The sequence below is a fragment of the Corvus moneduloides genome, chromosome 2, assembly GCF_009650955.1.
Source record: "Corvus moneduloides isolate bCorMon1 chromosome 2, bCorMon1.pri, whole genome shotgun sequence".
Taxonomy (NCBI): domain Eukaryota; kingdom Metazoa; phylum Chordata; class Aves; order Passeriformes; family Corvidae; genus Corvus; species Corvus moneduloides.
In genome coordinates this window covers 28,945,170-28,972,793 of record NC_045477.1, presented here as the reverse complement: position 1 = coordinate 28,972,793, position 27,624 = coordinate 28,945,170, and the positions used below count along the sequence as shown (strand labels likewise).

General features: G+C 51.9%; 3 protein-coding genes across 3 annotated transcripts; 1 reads left to right on the top strand and 2 right to left on the bottom strand.

The window, feature by feature from the left end:
* The first annotated feature begins 296 nt into the window (after positions 1 to 296).
* On the top strand, positions 297 to 2,749 carry CDCA3 (cell division cycle associated 3). The gene is made up of 5 exons (XM_032098794.1): positions 297 to 461; positions 535 to 664; positions 748 to 951; positions 1,845 to 1,966; positions 2,345 to 2,749. Exons 1-5 carry the CDS (start codon positions 348 to 350, stop codon positions 2,483 to 2,485), a joined length of 711 nt encoding a protein of 236 aa, XP_031954685.1. The 5' UTR covers positions 297 to 347; the 3' UTR covers positions 2,486 to 2,749.
* Positions 2,750 to 3,439: 690 nt separating this feature from the next.
* On the bottom strand, positions 3,440 to 14,666 carry GNB3 (G protein subunit beta 3). The gene is made up of 10 exons (XM_032098793.1): positions 14,350 to 14,666; positions 9,653 to 9,754; positions 9,092 to 9,130; positions 8,836 to 8,942; positions 8,661 to 8,724; positions 8,384 to 8,546; positions 8,217 to 8,283; positions 6,436 to 6,637; positions 5,235 to 5,451; positions 3,440 to 4,414 (listed from the first exon to the last, which is right to left on the bottom strand). Exons 2-10 carry the CDS (start codon positions 9,707 to 9,709, stop codon positions 4,308 to 4,310), a joined length of 1,023 nt encoding a protein of 340 aa, XP_031954684.1. The 5' UTR covers positions 9,710 to 9,754; positions 14,350 to 14,666; the 3' UTR covers positions 3,440 to 4,307.
* Positions 14,667 to 16,132: 1,466 nt separating this feature from the next.
* Positions 16,133 to 27,323, bottom strand: P3H3 (prolyl 3-hydroxylase 3). Its single transcript, XM_032098792.1, has 15 exons — positions 26,845 to 27,323; positions 26,100 to 26,252; positions 25,230 to 25,416; positions 24,971 to 25,102; positions 23,947 to 24,080; positions 23,597 to 23,686; positions 23,233 to 23,285; positions 22,994 to 23,052; positions 21,712 to 21,836; positions 21,496 to 21,591; positions 20,376 to 20,526; positions 20,090 to 20,207; positions 17,665 to 17,740; positions 17,104 to 17,244; positions 16,133 to 16,830 (listed from the first exon to the last, which is right to left on the bottom strand). The coding sequence occupies exons 1-15, from the start codon at positions 27,253 to 27,255 to the stop codon at positions 16,618 to 16,620; spliced, it is 2,139 nt and encodes a 712-aa protein (XP_031954683.1). The 5' UTR covers positions 27,256 to 27,323; the 3' UTR covers positions 16,133 to 16,617.
* Positions 27,324 to 27,624: the final 301 nt, after the last annotated feature.

The window sequence follows — 27,624 nt, the reverse complement described above, 5'->3', positions numbered from 1 at the left end:
AGCCAATCGGCAGCGAGGCTGGAGGCCGGACTCGCCGTGCCCACCCGCCGGCTCGCCCAATCGCAGCCGCCCTGCGGCCACCTCGGGAGGCGGTGCCGGGCTCCTCGGCCAATAGTGGCGCAGGGAGGGGCGAGGGGGCGGGCCTGCCGCGAAGACAGACAGCGGGGCGAGGCGGGACGTGACGGGCGGGGACTGCGGGGCCGACGAACTGGCGGGGCGGGGGGACGGGCGTGGCGCCGCGAGCCTCGCCCCCGCAGGGCGACCAATGGGCGGCGGCACCGCCCGGCGCGCGGGAGATTTGAACGGCGCGTCCGGCGGGGCAGGGGCGCAGCGCGGCCGCCGCCGCCATGGGGGCCTCCGGCAGTGCCCCCGCCACCCCGGGCGCGCCCTGCAACAAGCACCTGGCGCACGTCAGCGACCCCCGCTCCCCCACCGCCGGCATCCTCCGCACCCCCATCGAGGTAGGGGCCCTCCCGCCGCCGTTTCCCCTTGTGTGGCTCCGGCCCACCGCCTCCACGGCTGCCCTCTCCGCAGGTGGTGAGCTCCCCGGCGGGCAGCCCGCAGCCCAGCCCCGCCGAACCGCCGGCGGGCACCGGCCAGGAGCGGGACCCACGGTCGCCCACGCCTGGCATCTCCCGCACGCCCATGAGAGCCGTGTCGAGTGGTGAGTGAGGCCGCCGTGGCGGTGGGCGGGTTGAGGGGCTGCCCGACTCAGAGGCTCACCCCGTCCCCCTCCGTTCCCGGCAGACAGCGTGGACCGCCTGGTGAAGCAGCTCAGCGAGGCCTTCAGGGCCGAGGCCGCGGTCCCGGAGCCGGCGCCTCCGGGAGCGGCCGGCCCCGCCGAGGAGCCGGCCCGGCGGAGCTCCCCGCCCGCGGGCGGAGGCGTGGAGAGGCCGCCCTCTCCCAGCATGGCCCGGCCCGGCCGCCCTGCCGGGCACGGCTTCTCCTCGGGTAAGTGCCGGGTGTGGGGGTGATGGGGCTCCCTGTGCCCGGAGAGCTGCGCGGTACGGGCCGTGAGCGAGTCGGGGCTCTCGGCATCCTCTGGTTGGGGTGCCTTCTCCAGGCTTGCTCCCCGACAGAGCTTGTCCCGATCCCCCAGTTCGGCTGTGTTCCACCGCCTGAAGCTTCTCCAGCCGGGGCAACTGTTGTGTTACCGAACCCATTTCTGTCTAGAGTTGAGAAATTGTTTTCAGCCTGTATTCAAAACCAAGAGGTATATTACAATTTCTCCTTGGGAAGAGCTATGGAGCAAAGGTGGGAAGAACATCTCTGTGCTACGGCTGAGTGGTGCTGAGAGACTTAGATACAGACTGTGCTTCAGAGAGCTCTGTGCTGAGCACTGCTCCTAGGAGGAGTGGCTGAGAACTGGAACTATTCAACCTGCAGAGGAAAATGCTAAGGGGGTATCTTATAAATACATATAAATACCTGAAGGAAGGGAGAGCCAGGCTCTTTTCAGTAGTGCCCGGCGATGGGACTAAAGGCAGTTAAGACAGAATGGGACACAGGAAGCTCCTGAACATCAGGAAACACATTTTTTCACTGTGAGGGTGACCAAGCACTGGAGCAGGTTGCTCAGAGAGGTTGCAGAATCTCTATCCTTTGAGATATTCAAGAAACACCTGGACATGGTCCTGGACAATGGGCTCTAGGTGGCCCTGCTGGAGTAGGTCCTCTAGAGCTCACTGCCGACATCAACCTTTCTGTGATTTCTTTGCTTCAAAGCCCTTGGGTAAGTCTTTGCTATACAGGCAAGCAAAATTCATAGAGGCCAGGAGGATTTTAAAATCCAGGACCTTCGAGCCTTGTCATGATGCCCTGGTGTGTTTCCTTTTGTCAACTAGTGAGCAAGCCCATAAGACACAAGCCCAACAGCAAATTCATGGCAACATCTGGAGGAACTGGCCGCTCTCCCCTCAGCATTCTACGAGATGATAATTCTCCCAGTGCTCCTGCCCCTCGCCAGGTAAAGCTCAATGGGTCATACTGAGGGAGGGAGATTGAGCTGAAAAAAAAAAAGGCCAAATCCTTCAATTTCTGTATCTTGTAGGGTCCCAGTTTAGAATTGTGGCCTCCTAGGCCTGTGGAGACCAATAACTTCACAAATATTTTCCTGTGGGTCAGTCTTGTCCCTAAATGCCTCCAAGTCTTGTTCAATGTCTATCTTTGGCCTTACCATGAAATTGCCCATTTCAGTGCTGTAGAAGAAAGTCACTCTTGTACATTGTCACAAGAGAGCCCAAGCTGAATGGCCTGAAAATAGGCTACATACTCTGCTGAGAATTACCTAACCTTCAATTAACTTGTGTTTTACACTCCGTGTTTGGGGTTTTTATTTCTCTAGGGCAAGAGGCACTTGTTGGGGGAGAACCCTGGGGAGAAGAAAGAAGTGACAGTGGATCTGAGCAGGAGCCTTAAATCTGGGAACTGTACTTGGAGTGACTTGAACAAAGAGAACCAACAGTGTCCTTTTGTGGAGAACTAGATGTTTCTTTTTTCAGGATCTTGCTGTAATTTGCTCCTGTGTTTTGAGAGTTTTCTAGTGGGGAGAAATTCTGCAATAGACTGAAACTCCGGAGCAGTGGTCACATTTCTCACCTATCCCTGCTGGGGAAAGGTCTCTCCCTCATCTTCCTAGCTTGTCATGTCTTAGGTACAGCACAGACTTTGTCCCTTTTATTGTATATCAGCTGTATTGACTTTTCTGTAGAGTTTTTATCTCCAGTAAATAAATTTGTATTCAACCTTTGCTGACTGTATATCCTGATAGGACAGCAGGAGTCCTCTGCTTGCCCAGTACAATATTTTCTTTGGGAAAAGGGTTCAGGAACAAATAGTTCAGCCTTCCCTTAGTCTAAAACTGCACTGGCCCCTGCCTGTAGCATGCAGAAGGGTATGGCCTTGAATCCGTGTACAACAGCATGGGCTGGGAAGCTGCAGCTCCCTCCAGGAAACTGATGTATATACAGTGTCACCTCTGGAGTTGTACTGCTCCTACACTGACCTGAAACTGAGTTGTGCAAGGGTCTGTTGTATGGGTGAGATCCAAAATAACATGAGATAGTACTGTCCATTAATATTGACCTTCTGTTGATAAGTTAGTAAACCTTGTTGATCTCCAGCTCTCCCTAGCAGAGCCTTGGCACTTTCAGGATCTTGCTCTGAGCCAACAAATGGAATAGGGGCTGAACAAAATGGCTGTGTCCTATAACTGAGCTAAAACATCCAAGATTCGAAAGGATGCTCTTTCAGCTTGCTCTCCCAGCTCCAGCCTCTTCTCAACCAAAACATGTGAGGAACACCCTCCCCTGGGGACTGTGAGCTAAAGCAAGGTCTGTGGATGAGGTGTTGACTGGTTGAGACCAGCAGGCAATACTCACAGGAAAGGAGTTATGTTTGCTGTAGCTCATTGCAATGCTGGAAAGAACACAGCCTGCAGTGCTTCTGTGAGCTTTCTTTATTTGCCTGGGCTATGAAGATCTAAACAGACTTGAAAACATGGGCTGATGGCTACTGGAGAGATAGGGTCATCACACAATGCAGGAGTGAGGCAAAGAGGGAAGGAACAGCAAGAAGCAGACAATAAATAAGAATAAATATAATAGTCCCTGATATCCTGGCAGGTCTGGAGGGCTACCTTTCTGCCATTTATGCATAGATAAGAACTTGAACTAAGAAAAGAATAAATATATTGCCTGGTATTCTGGCAGGTCTGACGGCTGCCTTTCCCCCCTTTATGCATAGATAAGACCCGAGCTAAGTGTTTCCCCCATGGAACTGAGCCGAATTTACACTAGCTTTTTCTTTGAGCTGGTGCCATAAAAATCTCAAACTCAGTGTGTCTCTGGGGCTGTCTGCACAGATCTAGGACAGCTGCACAGAGACGTTACGTAGAGTTAAATCAGGGAAAGATCTGAGTGTTGCATGAGGGGTCCTCTGAAGGAGGAGGATGGGTATCAGTGTGGGTAGAGGTGTCTGAAGGAAAGTGCAGGGTGTGTGAATTGTACTGTAAAGTCCTGAGACATAAAGACCAGGTCTTCAAGCCTGCACAAGGCTGGAAACTGCCAGGGCTGTTTAGAGGTGGAGAGAAGGAGAGAAGGGCCAGTGTGTGTGCTCCTCCTCCCCAGCTCCCCCTGCTTCTCCTCCCTGATCTCCTTTCCCTTTCACTCTGAGACTCCTACAAGTGACCTGTGTCTAGAGACAAGTGGGAGTGGTAGGTAGGTGTCGTGCTCATCTGATGATGCTGTTTGCATGGGCTCGGGCTGTGGGCCGTGCTTCTGCTGCTCTTCCCCTCTCTGCTGGCGTGCTCAGTTCCAAATCTTGAGGAAGCTGTCCCAGGAGCCAGTGGCAACAGCCATGCCGTCCGCCGTCACGCCCAGGCAGCTCACTCTGTTGTCGTGGCCAGAAAGGATTCCTGTTGTAGGAAAGAAGAGAGGTCAGGGAGAAAAGAGGGGTCAGCGAGAGGTGACAGGGTTGACCCTGCTGAGGACACATATCGCAGGCTGTGCCTACACGCTGTGTCTGGCCCTGTCTGTTCCTGCACCACCTGTTACAGTCACCACATGGCTAATAGGAACAAACATGCAGAAGAACTTCTGTGTGTGGTGTACAGCCACCACCCACAGGCCTGGCCAAAGGGTTCTTGGGAAGGTATGGCTGGCTGAATCCTCATACAACTGCTTTCGTCCTGGAGTGATGGTAGGACTAAGGTAGGAGGGGGTGCTTGATAAGGCTGAGAAACAGCAATGTTGTTGGTGGGCTGTGTTTCATGACTTTTCAGAGGATAGGGGCCAGATCTGGAAGAAAAATGTTGCATGTTCTGTGTATAAGCATCACAGAGTACCCAAAGATGTTGGATGGAAGCCCAGGTGCACACTTGGCTTGGTGCCTGGCCACCAAGTGGCACTGTGAGTACCTGGAACTGGCAAATGGCAGGCTAGGAGAAAGTAGGATATTCTGTTGGTGGTTGTGAGCAGTTTTAGCTGATAGGAGCCTTCTTGTCCCCCTTGAAACAATGTTGTTTAAAGGCTTGACTTCCTTAACATTAAAAACAGCAGCTCTTCTACACCAGTGAGAGTTGTCCTAGTTCTGGTGTGCTCCCTAAGTGCGAGAGGGCTTTGCTGGGTTTCAGTCAGTATGGCATGTGCTCTGGTTAGATAAAGTGTCTTTTCCTTGCCTTGGTAGGGACAGAGACCCTGCAGGGAGGGAAAGAGGGACCTCACGGAGCCACTCACCCACACGCTCTCCTTTTAGGGAGTCCCAGATGTTGCAGTTGAAGTCATCATACCCAGCAAACAAGAGCCGCCCGCTGCGGGAGAGGGCGATGGAGGTGATTCCGCAGATGATGGTCTCGTGGGAGTACGTGATGAGCTCCTGGTCCGCCCGCAGGTCAAAGAGGCGGCAGGTGGCATCGTCAGAGCCGGTGCAGATGGCTTCTCCGTTAGGGAAGAACTGGGGAGGGCACACACCAGGTTTTAATGAGGTTTCCCTCAGATCCTGGTGGAATTCCTCAACTTGTCACCTCCCTGCTAACCACCAGGAAGCCACAGAGGCAGGAAAACCTGGTGGGACCAGACACTGGATCATAAAATTTGAGTCTGCTGAAGGGGGAGACTGATACTTCTCGTAAGGCTTAATAAATCCCTTCCACTCAAAGAAAACAAACGGCCTAAGGGCTAGAGCTGTTGCAAGACATCTCAGTGCTTTATTTTAACTCCAGCTGTTAGGTTGGGCTTTGACAAGTGTCCACCCATTATTCCCCATCTGAGTTTATTCCCCAGCTGCTATTCCCCTAGCATCATTCTGCCTACGAGAGCCTTCCTCTGTCTGATCCTCATATCCCAACCTTCTCATACATGTTTGTTTCTTGCAGCCTTGCTCTGAGCAGTAAAAAAAGGGTTCCTCGGGAGCAGGTACGGCAGAAAACCATGTAGCTGGCAAGGTAGCCACGGGACAACTGAGAGAGGTTTTACTGAAGTCAGTGGAGGGTGCTTAGAGCAGCAGAGTGCAGGAAGCTGGGAGGCTCATTTGATAAGCTACAAGGATCCCAAGTCCCCACCTCTTCTGTCTGGAGCTGATCTCAGCTGAGTTAGGTATTCCTGCTGCCTCACTTGTGTCTTGGGCCAGGGCTGCTGGAGCGTGCCTGAACCACAGTTCCCAGCAGCTGCTGTGAGCAGAGCTGAACCAGCACCTGTGTCAGGGTACTCAGCTCCACAGACCATGGTGGATGCTTTGGTGCCTGGGAAGACCCCTCCTCCAAATTTCAGTGAACTTGGGCCCTGCCTGCTTCGGCCTGGATCACGCGGCCAAGGTCTGAGACCCCTGTTACCCTTATGACTGTGACAGCTTCTTTCAACCTTGTTCCAAGGCTGTTTTGGAGCTGTTCCACCCCTCATTTTCCATGCCTCCCTACCACTGTGCAGACAGCATACGTACGGAGATGGCGTTGATGTCAGACTCATGCCCTGAGAAGGTCTGACGGCAGGAGCCCTCCCGCACATCCCACAGTTTGGCAGTAGCATCACAAGCCCCAGAGATGAAGAGTTTGAAGTCAGGGGAGACGGCCAAGCTCATGCAGTCTCCAGTGTGACCAATGAACACAGTCTTCTGCTGCCCCGTCTCAATGTCCCAGAGCGCGCTGCAGGAGGGGAGAGGAGAGGAGAGAAGGTCTCAGAGCCAGCTCAGGCAGAGCAGGCCTACAGCTGGGCTGAAGAGCTGTCCCACTCGCAGACAAAAGGAGGGAAGCCATGGCTACAGCGTGGGAAAATGGGTGAGAGCATCCCTGGAGTCAGCTGTATAAAACAGGAGATATCTTCACAGCTGTTGTTGGCAATACCTTTGCCAAAGCAGAGTTAGACTAAGGCTGGGGGTGTGTGAGGTTTGGCATATTCCCAGAAGTGTAACAGCTGAAGGGAATACTGAGAGACGGTGAGAGAGACACAAACACAAGACAGACATAAAAAATAGCAAACAGCTGAAAAAGGTCTGCTGTGTCCATGCTCGTAAGATGCAAAGCTCTTGTTCAATGGGATCCCACGCCACAGCTGGGCAAACGAGCCCTGTGTAATCCTGATCTCTGATGGAAATGCCACCTGTCCTTGGTCAAAAGGTTCTTCCAAAGCAGGTGTTGGGATGGGGTGGGGTGAATAAAGATTCAGGACTGTTCAGAGGCACAGCACAGTGAGCCCTGAGAACCAGGAACAAAAGGATCCATGTAGGTTAAGGGTGAGTTCGGTCGGGACGGAGACGGAGACGAATGGAGAGATCTCTATAGGCAGGTCTTGGGACACAGTCGGTTTATTGTAAAAGCGTGGGTATAGGGGCACTGCTCAGAGCTGCCTGACTCAGCTCTGAGCAGGCCCAAGAGAGTAAGCAGGTGAGAGAGAGAGAGAGGGTGTAAGAGCAAGAGTGGAAGTAAGAGTAGAAGTGGAAGAGCGGAATAGAGTGCCTGAAGTCCTGGTTACAATACAATAAATCATCTTCTGTACTGAATATTCTAATTGTCACTAACCAATCTAATACAAGATACAAATCCTATAGCATTTACATACAGCCTATAAGAGTTCTTATATTACCATAGAGTGTTACATCTTAACTTCTAAAAACTACTCTTTGGACCCCTTCTGCTGAGCTAGTAGGGTCTGCTCTGACCCTTGGACCTGCCTGCAAGCAGAGGGTATTGTTCAATCAAGAGGGGATTATCTTCAGTGGCCATACCATTGTTTTCTAGTTGTTCAGTAACTAAGACCTGGTATTTCAAAAGTGGCTTTCATTTCAATGTTGCCTGTAGTTTTCATATTCCCAAAATCTTTTGTCAGGCAATCATATTTCCAAGGTTTTCCTGTTTCATCTTCCCCAACAGATCCAGGCACTGTCTCTGCAGGTGTCCCTTGCACAGAGGGCAAGGCTTGAGAAGTGGAGAACGTATGTGTGCTGCACATAAAATTAAAACACTTTCTGTCCTGGTATAAATGACTCTGTTCTTTGTGAGAACTGATGACATGGTCCCTACTGCTTGACTTGGCCTCAGCTGGGAAAAGAAGCATCTGTTCTGCCAAGGGAGGAAGAACGGACCAGGCTTCCTAAGGTGCTCCATGTGGCCTCCCCATGTAGGAGCAATTCTCCCTTAGAGAGTGGACTGCTGCAGAGCAGGACTGCACTTGTTGCTGTGCTAAGAGCAGAGGTCATTCCACTAGGGTGCAGAAGGGAGCACTCACCATGTGGTATCTCCAGAGCTAGTCACAATATTGTTGTCATCAAGAAATCGGCAACAGGAGAGGTATCCTGGGAAGCAGGAACAAGCAAATATGAGAAAAGGGGCAGGGATAGAAGGGTGAAGTTTGGAAGCAGGGGGCACCCAGTTGCAGGCAGGCAGTGCACACACCTGTATGGGCTGAGAGCTCCCTGCTCACTTTGACGTTGCCTTCACGAGACTTGAGGCTGTAGATGGAGCACATGTTGTCAAGGCCTCCACAGGCCACAAAATTGCCAGAGGGGGCATAGGCACAGGTCATGACCCAGGAGGAACGAAGAGGGATGGCATGAACCTGAGGTGACCAGAAACTGTGTCAAGACTCTTGGCAGCAGAAAGAACAGGTTGAGGGCACCAGCTCTGAGGGGACCCACTCCAGCATCCCAGTTTGCAGCCACCTGACTCCTACCTTGTTAGTTGTGTATGTGTCCCACACGATCAGTTTCCCATCTTGTGAGGCACTGACCATGAGTCTGTGAGAAAGGAACAAGATCGTGTTAGTAGCTCTCTTCCCATCAGAGCCTTCCTGCCCGTCACACCCACGTGCTGTCCTGCACCAAGCAGATCAGCAGCAGCGCTCTCACTTGGAGTCCGTGGACCAGTGCAAGGCATAGATCTTGGCCAGGTGTCCCCGCAGGGTCCTTCGGGTCCGCATCTGGATTTGTCCAACAGGGTCCACTCCAGACACAATCTGAAGAAAGAGTGGCAGGAGAGCAAGAATTTATCCTGGACTATCAGGAGCTTTACTGCTTTCCACATCTCTGCCTCCTAACTCCTTCCTGAGTGGACAAAAGCCCCCTCAGAGTGGTGGTAGCTTGCCCAGCCAGCCCTGTCCCTCACCTGAGCAAGCGTTGTGTCTGCACAGGCTTTCCGGGCATCCTGCAGAAGAGACAAGAGCAGATGAGACATGTGCAGAAGGCAATGCCAAGTGAAACTTGGGGTCATAGTCTGAGGGCTACTAGAAGTAGGAACTATGGCTTTGCTTTGTTTGGATTGTGGCCAGCCCAGGCGGATCCTGGTCTGTGATTAGGGCACCTTAACAGCAGTCAAATGTCAGGAAGGTAAGCCAAAATTTGCTCAGCATCCAGTTCACTATGCTACACCCTTTCCATAGACCCTCCCACCTGACAGAACACCAGCTGTCTCACAGACAGAGGAGATCCTGGGGCTTCACTACACTCGTGAGACCCCTGTTCCCTCTTCTCTTGCTTCCCCTACCACTCTTCCCCCCACCATGGTGTGAAGATCTCCATTAGTGTTTAAAGGGCTGTGGAGAACTGCAGAGTGCTCCAAGTATGTAGATGGAGAAAGCCCAGCTCCAGTTTGTGGCTGAAGAGGAAGGTCTGGGCATGCAGTGGGGGTGTAGAGATGCTCTCAGCAGTTTCATGACTGTTGCATTACCGCAATCTGCTTCTTCAGCTGCTCAGCCTCCTGCTTCATCTGTTCCATTTCCCCCATCTTTCTGACCTAGGGGTGGCTCCTCCACGTGGGGCAGCCTTGGTTCTGGGGAGACAAATCAAACGAGAGAGGTGTGAGTTAGATAGGACACTAATGCTCAGTTACGGAAGTGTAGGTGTCTCTGATAAAGGATTAGTGATCATTTCTTGGCTGAATGCTCGGTAATGTCGTGCTGTATCTGGCCACAGCCCTTAGCATTTGGGAAGATTGTGCTGGGCCTGGTCAAAGGTCTGTTTTGTCTTGGATCCTGCTTACACATACACATGCAGAAGCTGAAGAACTCCAGAGCCTCTTGCTGAGGTTTTGGCCACACCTGTCCCCTCATTTTTAACCTCTCCATTCCAAGCCCTGGGTCCTCTTCATTGGCTTCTCCCTGTTCATGGCCAAGCTGCCCATCTCAGCTCCAGAGGAGGAAACTTGATGGGGGGAGCCCATTGGCTATCTCCTACTGTTTGTCCTAGGCAAGGCCTCACCAGGCAGGACTCACCAACTCTCTGACCACCAAGGAAATCTATGGGGCTGTTGAGGTCCTCTCTCAGGGTTCCCTTCTAGTTTCAAAAACCAAACCAAACGAAAACCAAACCAACCAGCCAACAAACAAACCAAAATAAAATAAAAAGGAAGGTGGATGTCTAGGGAAGGATCTAAGAACAACATAATAGTGGTACTTCTCCTACTTGCCCAGCCCCAGCTTTTCACTGACGTCCAAAGCGAGAGCAGCATTACTGTATGCAAGTCCTTGATGGACTTTTCTTCTGTGCCCTTGTCCCCACCATCTTTGTGCCCATGCCAAGTTTAGCCTCCTCAGTACCCCATGACGATGACTTCCACAGCTGGGTGGCAGACTCTGCAAAGAATTTCCTGCTTCTATCACTTCCCGGTGGCACTAGTTCCACTTGGCAGTAGCTATATTTTGAGTTGGAAGAATCAGCAAATAACTGGTCTCTCTTCACCTCTGCACCCCTCCATATTTTATACATCTTTGTCATATACCAATCTCTTTTCTAGACTGCAGAGCACACTTAGTCACTCCTCCCGTGTAAGCTGTTACGTCCTATTACTTCTGTTGTTCTGTGAGCTTTTTGCAGTTGTTTACAGAATAAAGATTATATGGTTTTTGCTGGGAGAGCAGGGAACCAGAACTGTAATCCATATTCAAGATGCAGGTGCACTGTATCATTATACAACATCTCTCTTTTGTTCTCTCTTTATTGTTATGTGCGCTTAAATCTTCACCAGTGATTCCAGCATCTCCCACTTTTGTAGACAAACGTGATCTTTAATTGCTCCAACATTTCCCCTGGATAGATGTGAGTGTCCAGATATGCTCCATGTGTTGTCCAAGAAATGTTCCAGCAGCATCTGCAGAATTTCTCCTAGTCCCTGAGGGTCACATCAGCTCCACCCGTGTCGCCTGAAGGCCTCATTTCCTCTGGTCAGTGAGGCTTTGGGTCCTTCCATACCAGGCTTGCTCTCTTGCTGTGGGCAAGCACATCCAGACAGTTCCCAAGTCCCACCTTTGCTTGCTGCTTGAGAGAGCACTTTGAGTTTCCCTTAAGAATTCCTTCCCTTGAATGTCTCCACGGCTTTCCTTTGATCCCCCAGGCACAGTGAGTTTTCACTTGTTCAAAGATTCCTGAGGCATGGCTTTGAGTGTAAGAAAGAGAAGGAGACACAGGTTTTCCCTAGCTCCTGGGAGGCTATCCCAGCAGGAGGCTATTTCAGGATGTATTTTGCAGAGAGAGAGTTGTGCCTGCTGCCTGCAAGGCTGGATAGAGCCACAGCACTGCTGACTCTTCCCTGCTCACTGCCCATGCACTGGATGTGGCTGCCAGCCCCAGCAAATGGTGAGGGAGCAGGAGGGCAGCCCGGGGCAGCACTGTCGAGGCCCAGAGGAACATGCCACAGCCATGGCCTGGGGCTGCCAGCCTCAGCTGCACTGAAGGATAGGAACAGACCAGCACCCAAGCTGGGGCCATGCCACTGGTCTCCTCTCTCCTTCCAACACAGCAGCAATGAGAGGGGCTCCTCGCAGCAAGGCTGCACAGCTGCACCTCAACGAGAGACCCTGGCCATGAAAGCCCACCTTCATGCCCTTCCCCTCTGGGAAAGGGCTGGCATTCCACTCCACCTCTCAGCTGACTGACAGAGTGGGGAGATGCTAGGGAAGGCCTTGCGGCTTTCAGTCAGAAGCTGCACATCCTCCTTATCCTGTGATGTTTGCCCCTCAGTTTCAGTGTACAGTCAGGCTGCAGGACTCCATCCAGCTCTGGTCACAGCCTACAGCACACCAAGTGGCACACCTGAACTTCCAGCCACCCCGTGCAGCCAACCCTACCATTGCAGCCCACACTTTGTCCTTTTCCAGTGTTCCTTAGGACTGATCCATCAATCCTAAGCACTGGATTTCATTTTCCTGCTAGGTAACCTCTTCCCTCTGACTCTCTCCTTCCAGCCTCCTTTGCTTGGTTCCTAAGTCCTTCAGGCTGTTATTTAATACACCCTTGGCTATCTGAGATCATTGTCCACCTGCCTGCCCTAACTTGTCTTTGTAGACTTCTGGTTTTGCCCAGCCAGACTTGCATAGAGATGGGAACCTTGTTCCCCCTTCCTTCCAATTTCTGCTCCAGGTGAAGCTGGCTGTAGGTGTCCTCCTCATTACCCATCAGATCCCAGTCTTCCTTTCATTGCTCCTGCTTTTTTACCACTCTCTTCCCTTCTCCAGTTGTTTCTCAACTCTGGGACTAGCGTGGGAATGCCAATTCACTGCTCTGTGAACATTGCATCACCCTGCACAACCAGATGAGGGGCTTTCGGAGCCATAGGCAGATCAAACGGCAGGGGCAGGATGTCGAGGACGGATAAAAAGGGCTAAATATAGAGAAGGTGCAGCTCAGGATTCTGTCTGAACCTTTAAATCCCTCTGAGGGAACACTCTAAATGAAGTTGGGAATTGTTCTCAGTCTCAGAAGCACAAGGAGCCACAGATGAGCGATAATAGCTCCATCTTTCCCTGTCACCTCCATCCGTCACATCCCAGTGCAATTTGTGGAGAGCGAGTTACCCGATCCCCAGCGTAGTGCAGCTGCCTTCCAGGAGGCCCAGGGCAGGTGTGCAAAAGAGCAGCTCGTTATGGTCATGTAAATTTAGGGCAGGAAATGGGGGGAACAAAATGGGGGAAGAACAGAGGAAAGGGAAATGGGGTTTCCTCCTTGACCAGCAGGACCTTAGGGATACACATTTCTTGTGGATCTAAGGATCAGCTCACAGTTGCTCATGGTGGGTGCCCAGGCTAGTTTTAATGGGAAAGGCTTCTAAATGGTGCACCCGTGGTGCTTGCTGGAAGTAAGGGCTCTTTCCAGTGAATGCTAAGCAGTAGAGGAAACCAAGTCCTTAGGTGCCTTTGAAAAAAGCAATTCACAACCCTCAGCACAGCTACTGACAGGAGGACCTTGGCACCAGCACTGTTCCAGCATTGCACCTCCTGCAAGCATCACCAAGGAGCAAGCACGGCACAGCCAAACAGAGCCTGGGCTTGGTCAGTTCATGCCAGCCCTATTCTGAGCTCTGCCTTAGCTGTGTTCATCCAGTTCACAGCTCTTGGCTTTTGAAATCACGTTTCATTTCTTCTGCTCTCCAACACGACAGTTCTTTCCCCTCCTGCTTTTTCTAATGAAATTCCTGCTGCAGCACTCCTGTCTTGTGGGCAACCAAACCCATCCTGAGTCCTTCAGTGTCTGCTCATAGCAGATGGAATGCCTCCTACTGTGGTGCAGGACGGAGGGGGATCTGGAATCATTCATCTTCTGCCTTTTGCTGCCACACCCTGACTGTTCAGAGCAGCGGCCAAATCCCTTGCACCATGCCATGGAGGTGGCCCAGCTTGCTCCCTGGGGGTTGTCCCTCTGAGTCACCTGCATCACTCCCTGGTGGGGATAAGGGTGCAAGTAATGGGTGGGAAAAAGAGGGAAGGTGGACCCTCTTATCTGTTCCTGGGTAGCTTCCCCCACACTGAGGAAGGAGTGGTCGCTCTCTGAAATGCTGGGAGAGGACTGTGAATGAAAAAGGTGCAAGAAGGACTCAGTATGAATAGGCAGTGTCCCTGGGTCTCTGTGTAATCCCTGACTAGCTTCCCAGGCTCGCCCTGGTGACCCTGGGCTCCTTGCAGAGCCGGATACAGAGATGATCCCTCTCTCCTGTGATGGAGATCAAAGGTCAGGGTAAAATTACCCTGTTCTGCTCCTTGCTTTCCGAGGGCTCCTTCTCCACCCAGAACAGCAGCCAGCTGCAAGGAGGTGTGCACAGGGCGCACTGGGAGCGCAGGGCTGTGTACCAGCAGTGAGTGCCAGGTCGCTCAGGGGAGGTGTTACCCTCCCGCTCCAGTCTGGAAACTGGTGAGATTTACCTGCCAAGTGGAGAACAAGGAACCCCATCCCAGTGCAAAGCCCCCTCACCACTGTAAAGACACCTCAGTGCTAACCCCAACTCCTTTCCCACTGTGATCTTACCCTCCCTCATCCTCTGATGGGATGAGCCCTTGTTCATCAGGATCCTCCCCTCAGAATCACTCCAAGAAACTCAGCATCCCAAATGCCAGATTCACCAAGGTGACCTCAGGCATCGCAAGGCAGTAAACTTACCGGGACCTGTAGAGCAAGGTGGGTTGCAGTCCCCTCTGGATGGGACCCTCACAGCCTGCTTCCCTTGCCGAGAATGGCTCCTCACTGCCCAGAAGCTCCTTGTACCTCTGCAGTCTCCAGTCAGTCCCGTTCGTCCACCCAGCAAGTCCCTTGCTCCCTCTCTGCTCCTCAGCCTCTCCCAGGACTGATCTCCCCATGGGGAGCTGGAAGGCTGTGGACGGGAGGGGTTGGGGGAGGGCTGATTCCAGGAGCAGCGTCAGGCAAATTAAATCAGACACCAGAGACTTGGGGAAATCGGATTGGGACGTAATGCAAAGCAGGTGGATGGGGAGGGGTGAAAAGAGAGAGTAGCACACTGCTCCTGAAGGGAAAGAAAGAATCCTGGGCGGATTTGACTCCCTCTGTTTATATCAGCAACAAACTAATAAAGTGAAGATTAGCCAGAACACGCTAGGATTATCAGCCACCAGGGCAGGGCTTGCTGTACCTCACAGCCACAGGAATTCCTGCTTTCCCAGGGACAGCATGCCACTTGTGTCCTGGGCTGGGCAGAAAGAGGAATGATGCCACCACAGAGGGCTTGCAAAGGGAAAACCAATGGCACGGCCACCACACCCACTCTCAGCTGCAAACAGGGCTCTGGATGGGGAAAACAGAACTGGGCATAGGGGCCAGGGGTGGCAAAAGATTTGGTGGCATGCCTTTTGGCAGCCACTTTAGTGGGATGCTGCGAGGGGATTATCTTGGCCTCAATCTCTTTTAATCTCTCCTGCAGCTTTGGCCCAAGCCCGAGATAAATACCTTTTAACGGATCTCATCTGACGTCAGGAGGCCATCAGTCTAATCACCCAGGCCACCTTTGGGCAAAGCAAGCCAGAGATGTGGACACTGGCCCCTCAGGCCCCAACATGTCCTCATCAAACAGGAACCACCCAGCATCCCCCCCCACAAATCATCGGGATGGACCTGTGAGTGCTGGGATGTGACAGGCCCCTTGCCAGGGAGAGGGAATTTGAAATGCACACAATCAAAGTCTTTCCTGTGACCCTGGGGAGGACGGGAAGAAAAAAGGGGTGCCAACACAGGTTTCCCCAAGCTTGGTGCTAAGAAGTGTCAGGATTCAGGCTGAGGAAAGACTTCCCTTTCCATGGAGCAGGGGCCCTGTGCCAACAGTGACAAGAGGATCCACCTACCTACCTCTTACACCACTGGCCCTGCCTCTACAGATTTCTTCCACTTGAACTGCACTTGGGGTCTCCATGCACAACTCATCAAGGCTTGAGTATGTCATGACCACAGATTGATCTCTTGCTCTAATGCTTCCCAGGAAAAGGGTCACTGCTCTTTTTGATACTCCATATCCACCCCACTCAATTCCTATTTGGCTACAATATAATCCCATCTCGGGATACTAATCCCCTGGGCAGTGACAGCAGATTGTCTATCAGGGTGGAAAATGATAAACAAAATCTCTCTTCTGCTTTCAGGGACAATTTCGTGCATGCAGAGGGGAAAAAACCAAAACAAAAAAAAAAGAGGCCCTGCGACAGAAAAACGTGAGTGTACAGTGCTTTTTCTGAAAGGCACTCCTCACCCTTTCCATGTTAGCCATGTCAGAGCTCTTGCTCTCCCTTATTGGAGATCTCCCTCATACCTGGCATCTGGGCAAGTACTTTGTTATCTTTCACTGAGGGCTCAATGCCCTTCCATCATTTGTTCATTAAATTTCAGTCAGAAACAAGTGTGCACGTCTCCCTGGTATACAGACTCAAGCTCCCATCAATATCTGTGTCCAGCATTTGGCTTTTATTCCATATATTCACAAACCCTCATCTTTCCTGTCTCAGGTCACCCACAAGGTTCTGGACTTTGGAGGTGCTTAGGAAATTCAAAGGCTTTAGTTTTCACTTCCTGAATGTGAGACAGCCCTTGCTGAAAGACTCCAGGCTCCTCCTCCCCCTCTCAGATTTAGCCCCTGGATAGCCAAGAAGTTGGCACTGAGAGGAGAGGGGTGAGAAGACCTTGTCTTCTTACTTCTGAGTGAGACAAACACGGTGAGGCAGTGAAGAAAGTTCCTGTTGTCACTGACTTCCACACTATGCCCTTCTCCCACTTCTCAGCTGCTGGGACACCACAGAGAAGAAAGCTGCACCCCTCCCCATCACTACGGCTCTACCACACTAATACACTGCTCCAGGCCTCCGTGGTCCCGGTCCTCCCGTGACCTGCCAGGCCATGGTGTGTGACAGTCCACAGGGCCCCGTGCACTCAGAACTCATCTCTGGCCCGTAGCACCTTGGGGTGCTGCTTCCTGTCTGAGCCAGGCCTCTGTCTCTGATCTGCAGGCTTGGTTCCACGGCTGGGAGCACGAGGCTCTGAGGAGGATCTGCTGCTGCGATCAGTTCCCTCATGTTTATCTCCATCAGGCTGGTCCTGCTCCACAGCCCTCTGCTTCATCAGCTCCTCTGCCTTCACCCGTTCCTGCAGCCATGGAGACAGAAATTATGTGAATCCTCCCTGCTGGGATCTCGACCCTGCTCGCAGAGGCTGACAAAACACATCCACCCAAATGCCCCAGAGCCCATTCCCTCCTGCAGGACCCATCACAGGCCCTCCACCAGACACCTTGTCAGAGGGCAACCCCCAGCTACTGCACTAGGCCCTGCCCCAAAGGAAAGCCCAAAAGCTGTTCCTCAGTGGGATTTGATCTCACTTGGAGGTACTTGTATTTGTTTCTTCAGCGTGGCCCTTCACCTGCTCAGCATGCTCCTGGGAGTGTGTGTACCAGAGGGCAACGGCGCAGCGCCTTCCACGGCTCACGGCCCACACGCCATGGGGGTTCTCCTTGCCAGAGCTGAAGGCTACCAGCCTCCCACACTTCGGATGCACCTCGGCCTGCCAGGAGAGAGAGAAGAGATCATGAAGCCAGCAGACCCCTGCTCTGGAGTACACAGTCCTACAGAGGTGACAGTGCCTCTGGGAACATGGAAGAGCAGAGAGCTGCTAGACATCTACAGCCAGTCTAGGAGCAAGGCAGACCTTGGAGAGGGACAGAGAGAATCAATGGGACAACAAAGGTCACAGACACCTGCAGACTGGAAGAGCCTGGGAAATCTTGGCCAGGAAAGAGTCAAACTCTCCTCTGTCTGAGATTTGCCTCAATTTGCCTTCAGCTGCCCCTATTTGAATCTGCCACTGCACCAGCACTAGACTGGTTTTGGAGTGGCGGGATCCAATAACCAACCAGTTTTCTCCTGCCCAGACTAAGTCTCGCCCTCAGTCCTCTCACCCTCTTTTGGCCAGTCCCAGACTTACTGTGACAGTCACAGAGTCCATTTCAGTGAAGAAAAGGCCCCCACCTTGGAAGTCATCATTGAGGTAGAGAATGCCACTGTGGACAAACAGAAAAGCACATATGTACGGTGAAGCTTATTCCTCCCAAGTGCTTCCCCACACTCCTTGTCACAGGTTCAAAAAGCGAGCAGACCAGTTAGCAGGAGAATCCATCTTAGGGTGTTAAACCCAGCAGTGCCTAGCTCAGGGGAGTCCCTGAGCTGCAAGCCACAGGAGGCTGGGAGAGTATGCCAGGGAATTAGCTCTACACACTTGTCCCATTTTGTTTTGGTTTGTTCTTAATCCCCTGCAGCATGCATCTGTGGCACTGTTGTGGGCTTGGGATGGATCTTGTTTCTAACCTGTTGTTTATGTTTCAAGGTTGGGAATAATCCAACGCCTGGAAGAGGAGATTGATCAGCAAAGAAAGCCATGTCTTAACAGCCAAGGAATTTCAGGGTAACATTAGAATGATCAAAAAGAGGCCTGCTGCATGCAGAAGAGAAAACTGAAACAGGAAACTTCTTTACTAAAGTTATACAAAAAGAGATATAGTGAGGCCACTGCATAGCACAGGTGAGATCACAGTTAACTAGGTGAAAGAATGGACCACAAACTACCTGAGTTCCTCTTGGTATTCAATTTAAGCTGATAGAAAACACCAGAGGAACAACAGAGGCTCTTAATTACTGGGACTGGGAGGAAGAAATACAAATCAACGCTGTGTTTGCTGAAGCAGTGTTAAGGACATAAGGGCAGTGAGAGGATTACCAGCCCTGAAACCCAGGAAGTTATAGCTCTTCTGCCAGAGGGTTTTAACAAGGCTATGAAGCCAGGGTGGTGACATGAGTGGAGAAAAACAAGGATAGCTCTCACACATCCAAACGCACAGGAAGATAGGGATAATGGCTGCAGCATAAACAGACCTGTTATCCTGACCTCAATAGTCTGCAGGGCTTTAGACTCCATTTCTGAGAAGGGTAATTGGAGGACAAAAAGTAAATGGAAAATGGTCTTAAAATGTAACATGGGGGTACTAAAAGCAGATTGGGCTACCCACATAACGTTTGAAAAAATAGTGGATTTTCCAAGGAAACACTTGCTCAATCTCAGCAGTTTGGACTCTGGTAAAAGGACTCAGAATGGTGCCATGGGGGAAATTTCTAACTAAAAGAGAAGGTGAAGACAACTGTAAACAGCACACAGGGACCAGCGCACCACTGGCACACAAAGGAGCACGGTGCACCCAGAGCAGCATCACTGGGACTCGTGGGCCCCAGGGTCCAATCCTGTTCAATAGCATCATTAATGCCCATAGCACAGATCCACAGAAATGATCCAGGAAGTTTGGAACACAGGGACTTCATTCAAAAGGACACTGTAAGAGCTCAGCCCTTGTGACCTGGTTGGGCAGTCACAACTCAAACTGCAAGAGGACAGAGATACTCCCAAAAATAGGTCAGTAGCATAGATTCTAGGAAGGTATTTTACCATCCATTCAAGTGGAAGTCAGAGAACCCAAGGATCAGTGAAGTGACAGCCTTTCTCACAGGAGGGACAGAGATCTAACTAGTTACGTGACAAAGCCTGGTAACTTAACAATCTGGTTATACCAAGTAAACACCAGTATCCAAAGGGAAACAACTCAACGATACTGGAATTCCCTCTAAGTCCCGTATCCTCATCACAGCTGCTTAGAGATTTCTGCTCTGGATACAGCTACCATTCAAGGAAAAGATAAGTAAAATTTCTGGATGCTCAGGGATGAGATGGCAAGTAGGAGGAATCAGCTGTAGTGAACTGACCTCATCTGGCTGCAGTGTGCAACAACTGGCATCATCATTAAAATATATTTCAGGTTCTTTCACAGAAGAGTAACAAAACTTGCCACAGGCTGGAAAAGACAAACTCTCACGTGGAATGGAAAAACCCAACACAAAGTATTGGCAGTGAATCTTGAGAGAACAGTCACTGAAGTACACTGACTGCTCAAACAAAAGAAATCCAAGGAGCTTGACTAGCCCTCTCCTGCAATTCACAGGAGACTGTAAAAGATGGAACCCGACTACAAGAAACAGCCTGTCAGAAGGGCTGGCAGCTGACTGCAGTACTGTGGTAGACCCACAAAATAACAGTTTGAGATCATGGTTCTAACGTGTGCAGCCTCCCAGCCTCATTCTGCTCTCTCTTGAAGCTGGCTGTGAGAAGTAAGGAGGGAAAAAGGGCAGGTCTTCCCAGACCAGGGAAGGTGTTTCACAGCTTGTTCTGAAGCCACTGATGCAGCCTTCTGCCTGACGCTACAGTCTGGGATGGCTTTGAGCCAACCATCACCCGGCTTCTATAAGCTAAGCTCATCCTCTGATGGGGCCAGGGAAATCTTCACATGATCTAATGAAGGTGCTCTTACCTGTAGTCCCTGTACACATAGGCAGGAGGTTCTTTCCAGCACTCTTGCCCCTCAGGATCCAAAAGACAATTATCAGCGTGGACAGGATGACTAAGATCCATGCGACCTTCCTGCTCCCCTGAAAAGTTACAGAAAGGAGTATGGGCATTTTTGGTTTCAAGAAAGAATAAAGCAGAGAGAAAGGGGTACAGTGAGAATAAAGGGAGGACAGTCTCCTGAGAGCATGTGGCTGGGTGTGAGGAGACTCCCTGGGAGACAGGGACTAACAGGATGAAAGATTCTTTACCATCTACAGCTGTGCGACACACAAGGTGTGTGAATGAAAAATGGAGTTTCTTTCCAGGAGTAAAATAGGATTCTATGATTTTCCGAGATTTCTCACTAGCCTGCAGAAGCAATCTGGCGTCTCTCCATTCCACGTCCCCATTTTGGGCCAGCTACAAGTGAAAAACAAGTCTGTTACAATACTTACAAAGACACTGTAAGGAATGATACACGTACACAGTACAGAAGAAGAGACATCTGTCAAGTCCTGTGGTCACTCAGGCAAGAAAAGAACACATTTTCTCATTTAAATATGACTCAGGAGTACAACTGCACAGCACAGCAATTATTTCCTTCTACTCGGCCCATGAAGCCACATCTGGAATGCTGCATCATTTTGGCTCTCCCACTACACAAGGGATACTAGCAGACTGAAGTGAGTCTTGAATGAAGGGTCTTAAGATGGCAGGAGTGTTGGAGCACATGACTTAGAAAAAGAGGCTGAAGGATTTCGTTTTCTTCAGTCTAGAGAAGAGAAGGCCAAAGGAACATCTAAGTACAGCCTCCTGTCACCTAAAAGGGGGTTACAAAGGACATGGAGACAGTGTCCCCTCAGAGAGACACACTGAAAAGAGGCAACAGACAAAAGCTGCAGCAAGGGAAATCTTGTTAGATATAAAGAAAAATTTCACCCTCACAAGACTGGTACAGCACCGACAAAGGTGCCCAGAGAGGCTGGAGAATCTCCACCCTTGGAAATGTTCAGGACTTGCCTATGCAAAGAATTGAGGGATTTCATCTAGCTTTGGAATTAGACATGCTGCGAGCTAGAGGTCAGATTAGAGATCTCAAGAGGCTCCTTCTACCTTAATTTATTCTCCAGTTCTAAACTAAGCATGTCTGTAAGGCTGCCTCACAGGAACAAGCAGTCCCAAAACCCTGCCTCGCAGGAGAGAAAGCACTTGCCAAGCCCTCCTCGTACGACATCCCTGAATGTGATTGAGGAGGAAGCAGGTCACAGGAGACCACACATGTTGCAAGGGAGACACCACCCAGAGTGCAATTCACAGAAGAAAATGCTCAGGTGGCAAATTCTCTTTCTGGACAATTAAGAAGGCAGCAGACTCACAGATCCATTTTACCTGCATGGCCTTCAAAACAGTTAACCCTTCAAATCTCTCATGTGGGGTGTGAGGCGACCGTCTTGCCCGGTATCCATCTCCTGCTTCCCCTGCTGCCTGGAATAAAAGGATACAGACGATATGCATGAGGCTACCACCTCTCCTCCATGGAAACCCTACTGCCCTGCCTGCTGAGGAGGAAAGCACACAAGAGTTCTTACAGGATCCTGGCCTCACCTTTGTCAGTCGGAGGAGGTCCTTACACTCAGACTCCGTCAGCACTCTGTCGAACACAACCCTCTGGGTTCCATTCATCTGCTGGGAATCCATTGTGACAGCAATACCCTCGAAAGGCAAAGGACCTGTTGAGAAGCAAGCACAGATAGGCATGAGCAAGCTTTGGACAAGAATCCCTCAGACACCAACCCTCAGCCTGGATAAGGAAGTGGAGAGACACTATACATTCTCTGAGAAGACAGGACAGTTCCCCAGAAGTGCCCATTCCTCGCAGACCCCTCACATGCTTCAGGGGAACCAGAGCAGCAGCTGGGGAAGCTGGCCTACAGCGCGTGCTTCAGGAGCCAGCAGAGACTTGGGACTTGCTGGGAGAGCAGCAGGGAGCTGGGGGAAGTTGAGTGCACTGTGGATTGCGGCAGCAGAACAGGTCCAGCCTACTGGAGTGAGGCTCTGGAGAAAAGAAGCAGGTAAACACCTCCATCAACCCTCCTTTCAATCATCTTTCATCAACATCTTATGCCAGAATTATCTCCGGTGAATCCTTCTACTTTCTTCATCCCCAAAGAGAAAGACTGGATATTGGCTAGTGATTTGGCCTGTTGATCTTTGGCCTTGTTTCCCAGCCCCTTTAACCTCTCAGTGGTGAGGAATGCCAAGGCACTCAGGCCCTCAGAAGGCTCTGCTCTCACATGTGCCACAGCAGAGAACCACTTGGGGTCATTTTAAGCAAAGACTCCAGGACAGAGCCCTGAGGCTCTGTATCCACACATAAGATTAGGGGACCAGCAAGAACACGAGACTGCACTGCACTCTGTATCATTCAGCCACAAGCCCTTCGGACTTATGTTTTTCAGGGAAAGACTTGCCCAAGTTAAATAGTCTGCTTCTAGTTTCCATTTCCCAGCCCCTCCCTCCATGTCCCTTTCAGAAAAATGCTGATTGAAGTTGGGCTGGTGGAGTTGAACCAGGTTTGGTGTAGACATTCCTGGCACACTGAACAGGGATCTGCACATCCACAGGCTTGTCACATACTCAGGCTGCTCTCAGCTTCTCCAGCCACAGTGCCCTTTGAATACACATGCCAGAGATGTACACAGCGAGATTTTGCAAGATTACACATGCATCAAAGAGGAGGAAAAGAACAGTGAGAAGACTTGCTGAGCCATTCAAGTGAGTCTGCATCTATGCTAGCATTCAAATGTCTGAGGATGGAAGAAAAGACAGCACTTAGCCTGACTAAGCCTGGCTGGCTGCAAGCCCTCCTTCAAGCTCTTTTACTCACCCCTCTTCCCCCTCTCTTCCACATCCAGAGTTTCCTGCTTTTGCTTCTCCTGATCCTCTCTCGGGAGCAAGGGAAAAAACAGAGACCAGGGCTGTCAGTACACAGAGCTATGCCTAACCCTCCTCTGTAGTAGCATTTCACATCCTTCCTGTTCCTGTTGTGCCCATTTCTCTACATACTACTGTTCCTTGTACCATCCCTACTTACACTGCAGTCCTAGCAGACATGCCCAATCTTACCTGTGTTTCTCCTTTAGGTTTTCAGGAATCAGCTCATCTGGAGTCCAAAGATCCTGTAGGAACAAACACAGGTGGTTCAGTACACAACAAACCTTGCACTGCTTCTCCAGTGAGTATCGGACCAATCATTGTGGCCCACCTCTCAGGACAGACAAATTGAGCCAATGCATGTGGTTACAGCACCAATTTCAAACTAACTTCAGTCCTGGAGCAGCAGAAAGGCCTTAAAAATCCACCTCATAAGGACTTGGGGATCCCTCTCATCAGCATCTGATCCTTTCGGGATCACGGCCTACTAAAGTGAATTCTGACAACAGTATCCATGAAACCATGGCAGGAAGATTAAGATGATACTGTTACTTACAGGGTCATTAAAAGTTTCTCCTAGATGCTCCACTGCATAATAAATCAACTTCTTCTCCATCAAAGATCTCTGCACATAATGCTGAATACTCTAAGGAAGCAAAGAGACTGTCAACCAACCACCCCACAAAGGACAACCCCATCTCTGTCCAGGGCAGAAACCTGCCCCATGACACTGCTGTGCACAATCAAAGCTTGTTTTTGTCCTGAAGGGACACTGACTGTGATAGACCAGAAGTAAACCCAGGCTCCAGTTTCTTCAGTCCTGGGCTTGGGTTTACCTTTTTGTCTCCTGAACTGCAATCATGTCCTATGGGACAGGGAAGGACCAAGAAGTGGAATTTTAACTACCTGTCTGGCTGCGACAGCTGCGTCCTCTCCCAGTTCTGTGCGATACTGTTTCATTTTCTCCAACGTGGGCTCGTCCATCGGATAGAAGAGCAAGTAGGAAGCAGCACATTCAGCAGCTAGTGTCTGGTTCCCAACTTGGGCAGGGACAGAAGAGAAGGGACAGACATGTCTCTGAAAGACTCGAGCAGTGAATGCGTACAGGCCAGCAGCGCCCAGTGTCCCTGTCAGGATCTGGCCGCCGGCCCTACACCAAGTACGCATCAACCCCTGCCTCTACCCAACGATGGGCAGAGAAGACAGGGAATGAACCTGCTACAGAACTGACCTGCCTTTAATACTTATTGGGAGCTGGTTTAGAAGAAACTGATTAAAAGTAAGTATATTTTGAAAGAGAGATGGTCCCACCTCCCTCATGCAACAGACAAGATGAGGGATCTAGTGGCTTCTTTGAGATAGAATTTTTACCAGTGGTCCGACAGAGGAGATAAGAGACAGTTGGGTCAGTGTGGGGAGGAGCAGGGGTATGCAGAAGGGATGAGGGCTGAGGGATGTGTGAAAGTCACAGAGCGACAGGATGATCAGTGTCATAACAGGCCATCAGTTCAGCAAGGGCAAGTAGGGCTGACTCAGAGGGAACACCACTGCTGAGGTGAGATGCACATGTAGCCTCTAGGTAGGAAGTGGGAGCCTGGTCTGGAGCCATGTACTGAAAAGGAGGGTATAAAACACTCAGCAAATAGCTGGAACAAGGTCTTGAAAAAGTGCGCTGGAGGAAAGACACAAAGTGTAGAACAGCCTCACATCACAGAACCTGTGCAGTGAGACTGAAGAAGACCACAAGGGACAACTCCCAAGGTGGCCACAGGCTTAAACAGAGGTTTTGGGAAGAGTTAGGGGGCAAATAGAAGTAGAGCTCAAGTCAGTGTGCCACTCTTCCCCATGACAAGCTGCCCTCCAGGATCAGAGGCAAAGGGCAAGTGTAGTGGTGCCACAGCATAACCTGCTGGTTTGTGGCTCTGCTCACCTTGGCTGTAGGCAAACTGCAGTAAATCAAGATGAGAGGGTATGAAATCTTCTGTGGCAGAAATTCTCCCTGGCTTTGTAGCAATTTCCAGGATGCACTGCTGCCTGCACTTCAAAACCTGAATATAATGGGCTGCAAGAGAGAGGAGCAAGAAAGGCAGTAGTCCACACTTCTTCCAGACAGGAGTGCTGGGAGATGGGATGTGCCCAGTGTGGGGAGCACAGCCTTCCTACCCAATGCTGTGTGCCTCTAACACTACCTGCAATGGCTTCATACAGGCCAGGCTGCATTTTCTCCTCCTCATCCTCATCCTCCCAAGGCCCTTCACACAGGGCACGACACTCTTCCAGTGCTGACAGGGCCTCTGAGAGTGACTCCTCCAGCCTGGCCACGGCCTGCAGGTACTCATCTGCATCATAGTGCTGCACGCCAGTCTCATACGCTTCCTGTGAAGGACAGATCCAGGTCCCTTCATGAGTGTGGATGCCCTGAGACTTCCGAGTCACTCACGGGGTGGTGCTGACATATCGGGGCCCGCCTGCTCATGCAGAATCAACCACACAGTGACAGCAAATCTCAGACTTAAGCCAAATAACTGTCATCAAAAAGTCTCTCTGTCACACTTGCACTGGTTTGTCCTCACCTTGAAGAGAAGGCTGCAGAGAGATCTTCCTGCAGCCTTTCAGACACAAAGGGGTCTGAGCAAGACTTTTGACCAAGGCCTGTAGTGACAGAACAAGGGGCAATGGTATTAAACTGAAAAAGGGTGTTGATGGAAGATAAAATACTTGTTGGATTGGAGATAAGATACTTGTTATGATGACTGTAGTGAGACACTGGAGCAGGTTGCCCAGAGAAGCTGTGGATGTCCCATCCCTCAAAGTGTTCTAAGGCCAGGTTGGATGGGGCATTGAGCAACCTGATCTAGCGGAAGGTGCCCCTGCCTATGGCAGGGGGTTTGGATTAGGTGATCTTTAAAGGTCCCTTCCAAGCTAAATCTCTCTATGATTCTGTGTATGGGGGCCCTGTCTCAAGCCATGGCCTTTGTGTGGGAACAGATCAGGGTCCCAGACTGGTCCCTAAGGTGGAATAAGAGCTGCTCATGCATGACTCTGCACTGAGCCCTCACCCAGTGCGGCGTGGCCTCCAGGTCCCGGAAGCTGTCTGACTTCACCCCTGACATACGCCGGTACTTCTCGATGTCCTCCCGCATTTGGAGGTGCTGGGGATTAGCGACGAAGAAGGTGTGAGCGGCAGACACGGCCTGATCCAGCTTCTTCAGCTGTGGAGAAAAGGCAGCAGTGCCTGTCATGCTCCTGCAGGTCTCTGCTGTTCACACCCACCCCTCACCCCAGCTGCTCCCCGGGTTCACAGAATCACAGAATTACAGAATGGGTCAGACTGGAAGAGACCACAGCAGGTCATCTGCTCCAACCTCCCTGCACAAGCAGGGTCGTCCTATAGCACATGGCACCAGATTGCATGCAGATGGTTTTGGAATGTCTCCGGTGACGGAGATTCCACAACTGCTCTGGGCAATTTGTTCCAGTGCACAGTCACCCGCACAGTAAAGAAGTTCTTCCTAATATTCAGGCAGAACTTCCTGCGCATCAATTTCTGCCTGCTGCCTCTTGTAGTGGCTGGCACCAGTGAGAAGAACCTGGCTCCCTTCCCTTGGCAACCCCCTTTCAGATATTCATACGCATCGATAAGGTCCCCTCTCGGTTGTCTCTTCTCGAGGCTGAGGGAAAGGCGTCCACACCCCCTCGGCCGCCCGGCGACCCTCCAAGAAAGGGGTGCCACGCCGGCCCCCTGCCGTGCACGACAGCACTGCCGGGGGCGCCGCCTCCCACCCGTGTGGGGCCGGTGCCCACCTGGAAGAAGGCCACCTGGAGGTAGTTGTAGGGCTCCCTGCGCTCGAAGTCGCGGCGCACGGCGCGGCTGGCGCGGTGCGCGGAGGGCGCGGGGCGCAGCCGCCGCCCCAGGCAGCGCTGCAGGCACCCTGCGCGCTGCAGCACCGGCCCGAGCAGCGCGGCCTCCCAGCCCCCGGGCCCGCCGGGGAAGGGCTCCTCCCGGGCGCAGGCGGCGCGGCAGGCGCGGCGGGCCGCCCGCAGCCCCGCGTAGCTGTGCAGGGCGCGCTGCAGCAGCTCGGCCGCCCGCGCCCAGTCCCGCGCCAGGTACGCCCGCACGCCGTCCGCGTACAGCAGGTCGAACGGCACCAGCCGGCCCGGCGACGTGGCGGCCGCGGCGGCGGCGAGGAGGCTGAGGCACAGCAGCGAGGCCATGGCTCCGCGAGGAGAAGGCGGAGAAGAGGAGAAGGGGTCCGGCGCGGGCGGGAGTCCTGGCGGGCCCCGGGCTCGGCCCACCCCGGGGGCGGCGCCGGTCCGGGGCCGCGGTGGGCGGGCAGGCTCGGCCCAGGTCCTGCTGCGCCGGCCGGGACCCGCCGCTGCCTCCGGGACTCCCGGTGCTGCTGCCTCTTTTTCTGACACGGGCCCTGGTCCGGGCGGCCGCCCCAGCGCGAACCCAGTGGGTCACCCAAACGCCTCCAACGAGGCGTCTCCTAAGGGGTTAATCTGTCAGGAGTCAGGCTTGGACACTTTCATACTCCCATCACATGGAGAACTGCTTTGGGGGTGAAGGGCTACCTATCTCCC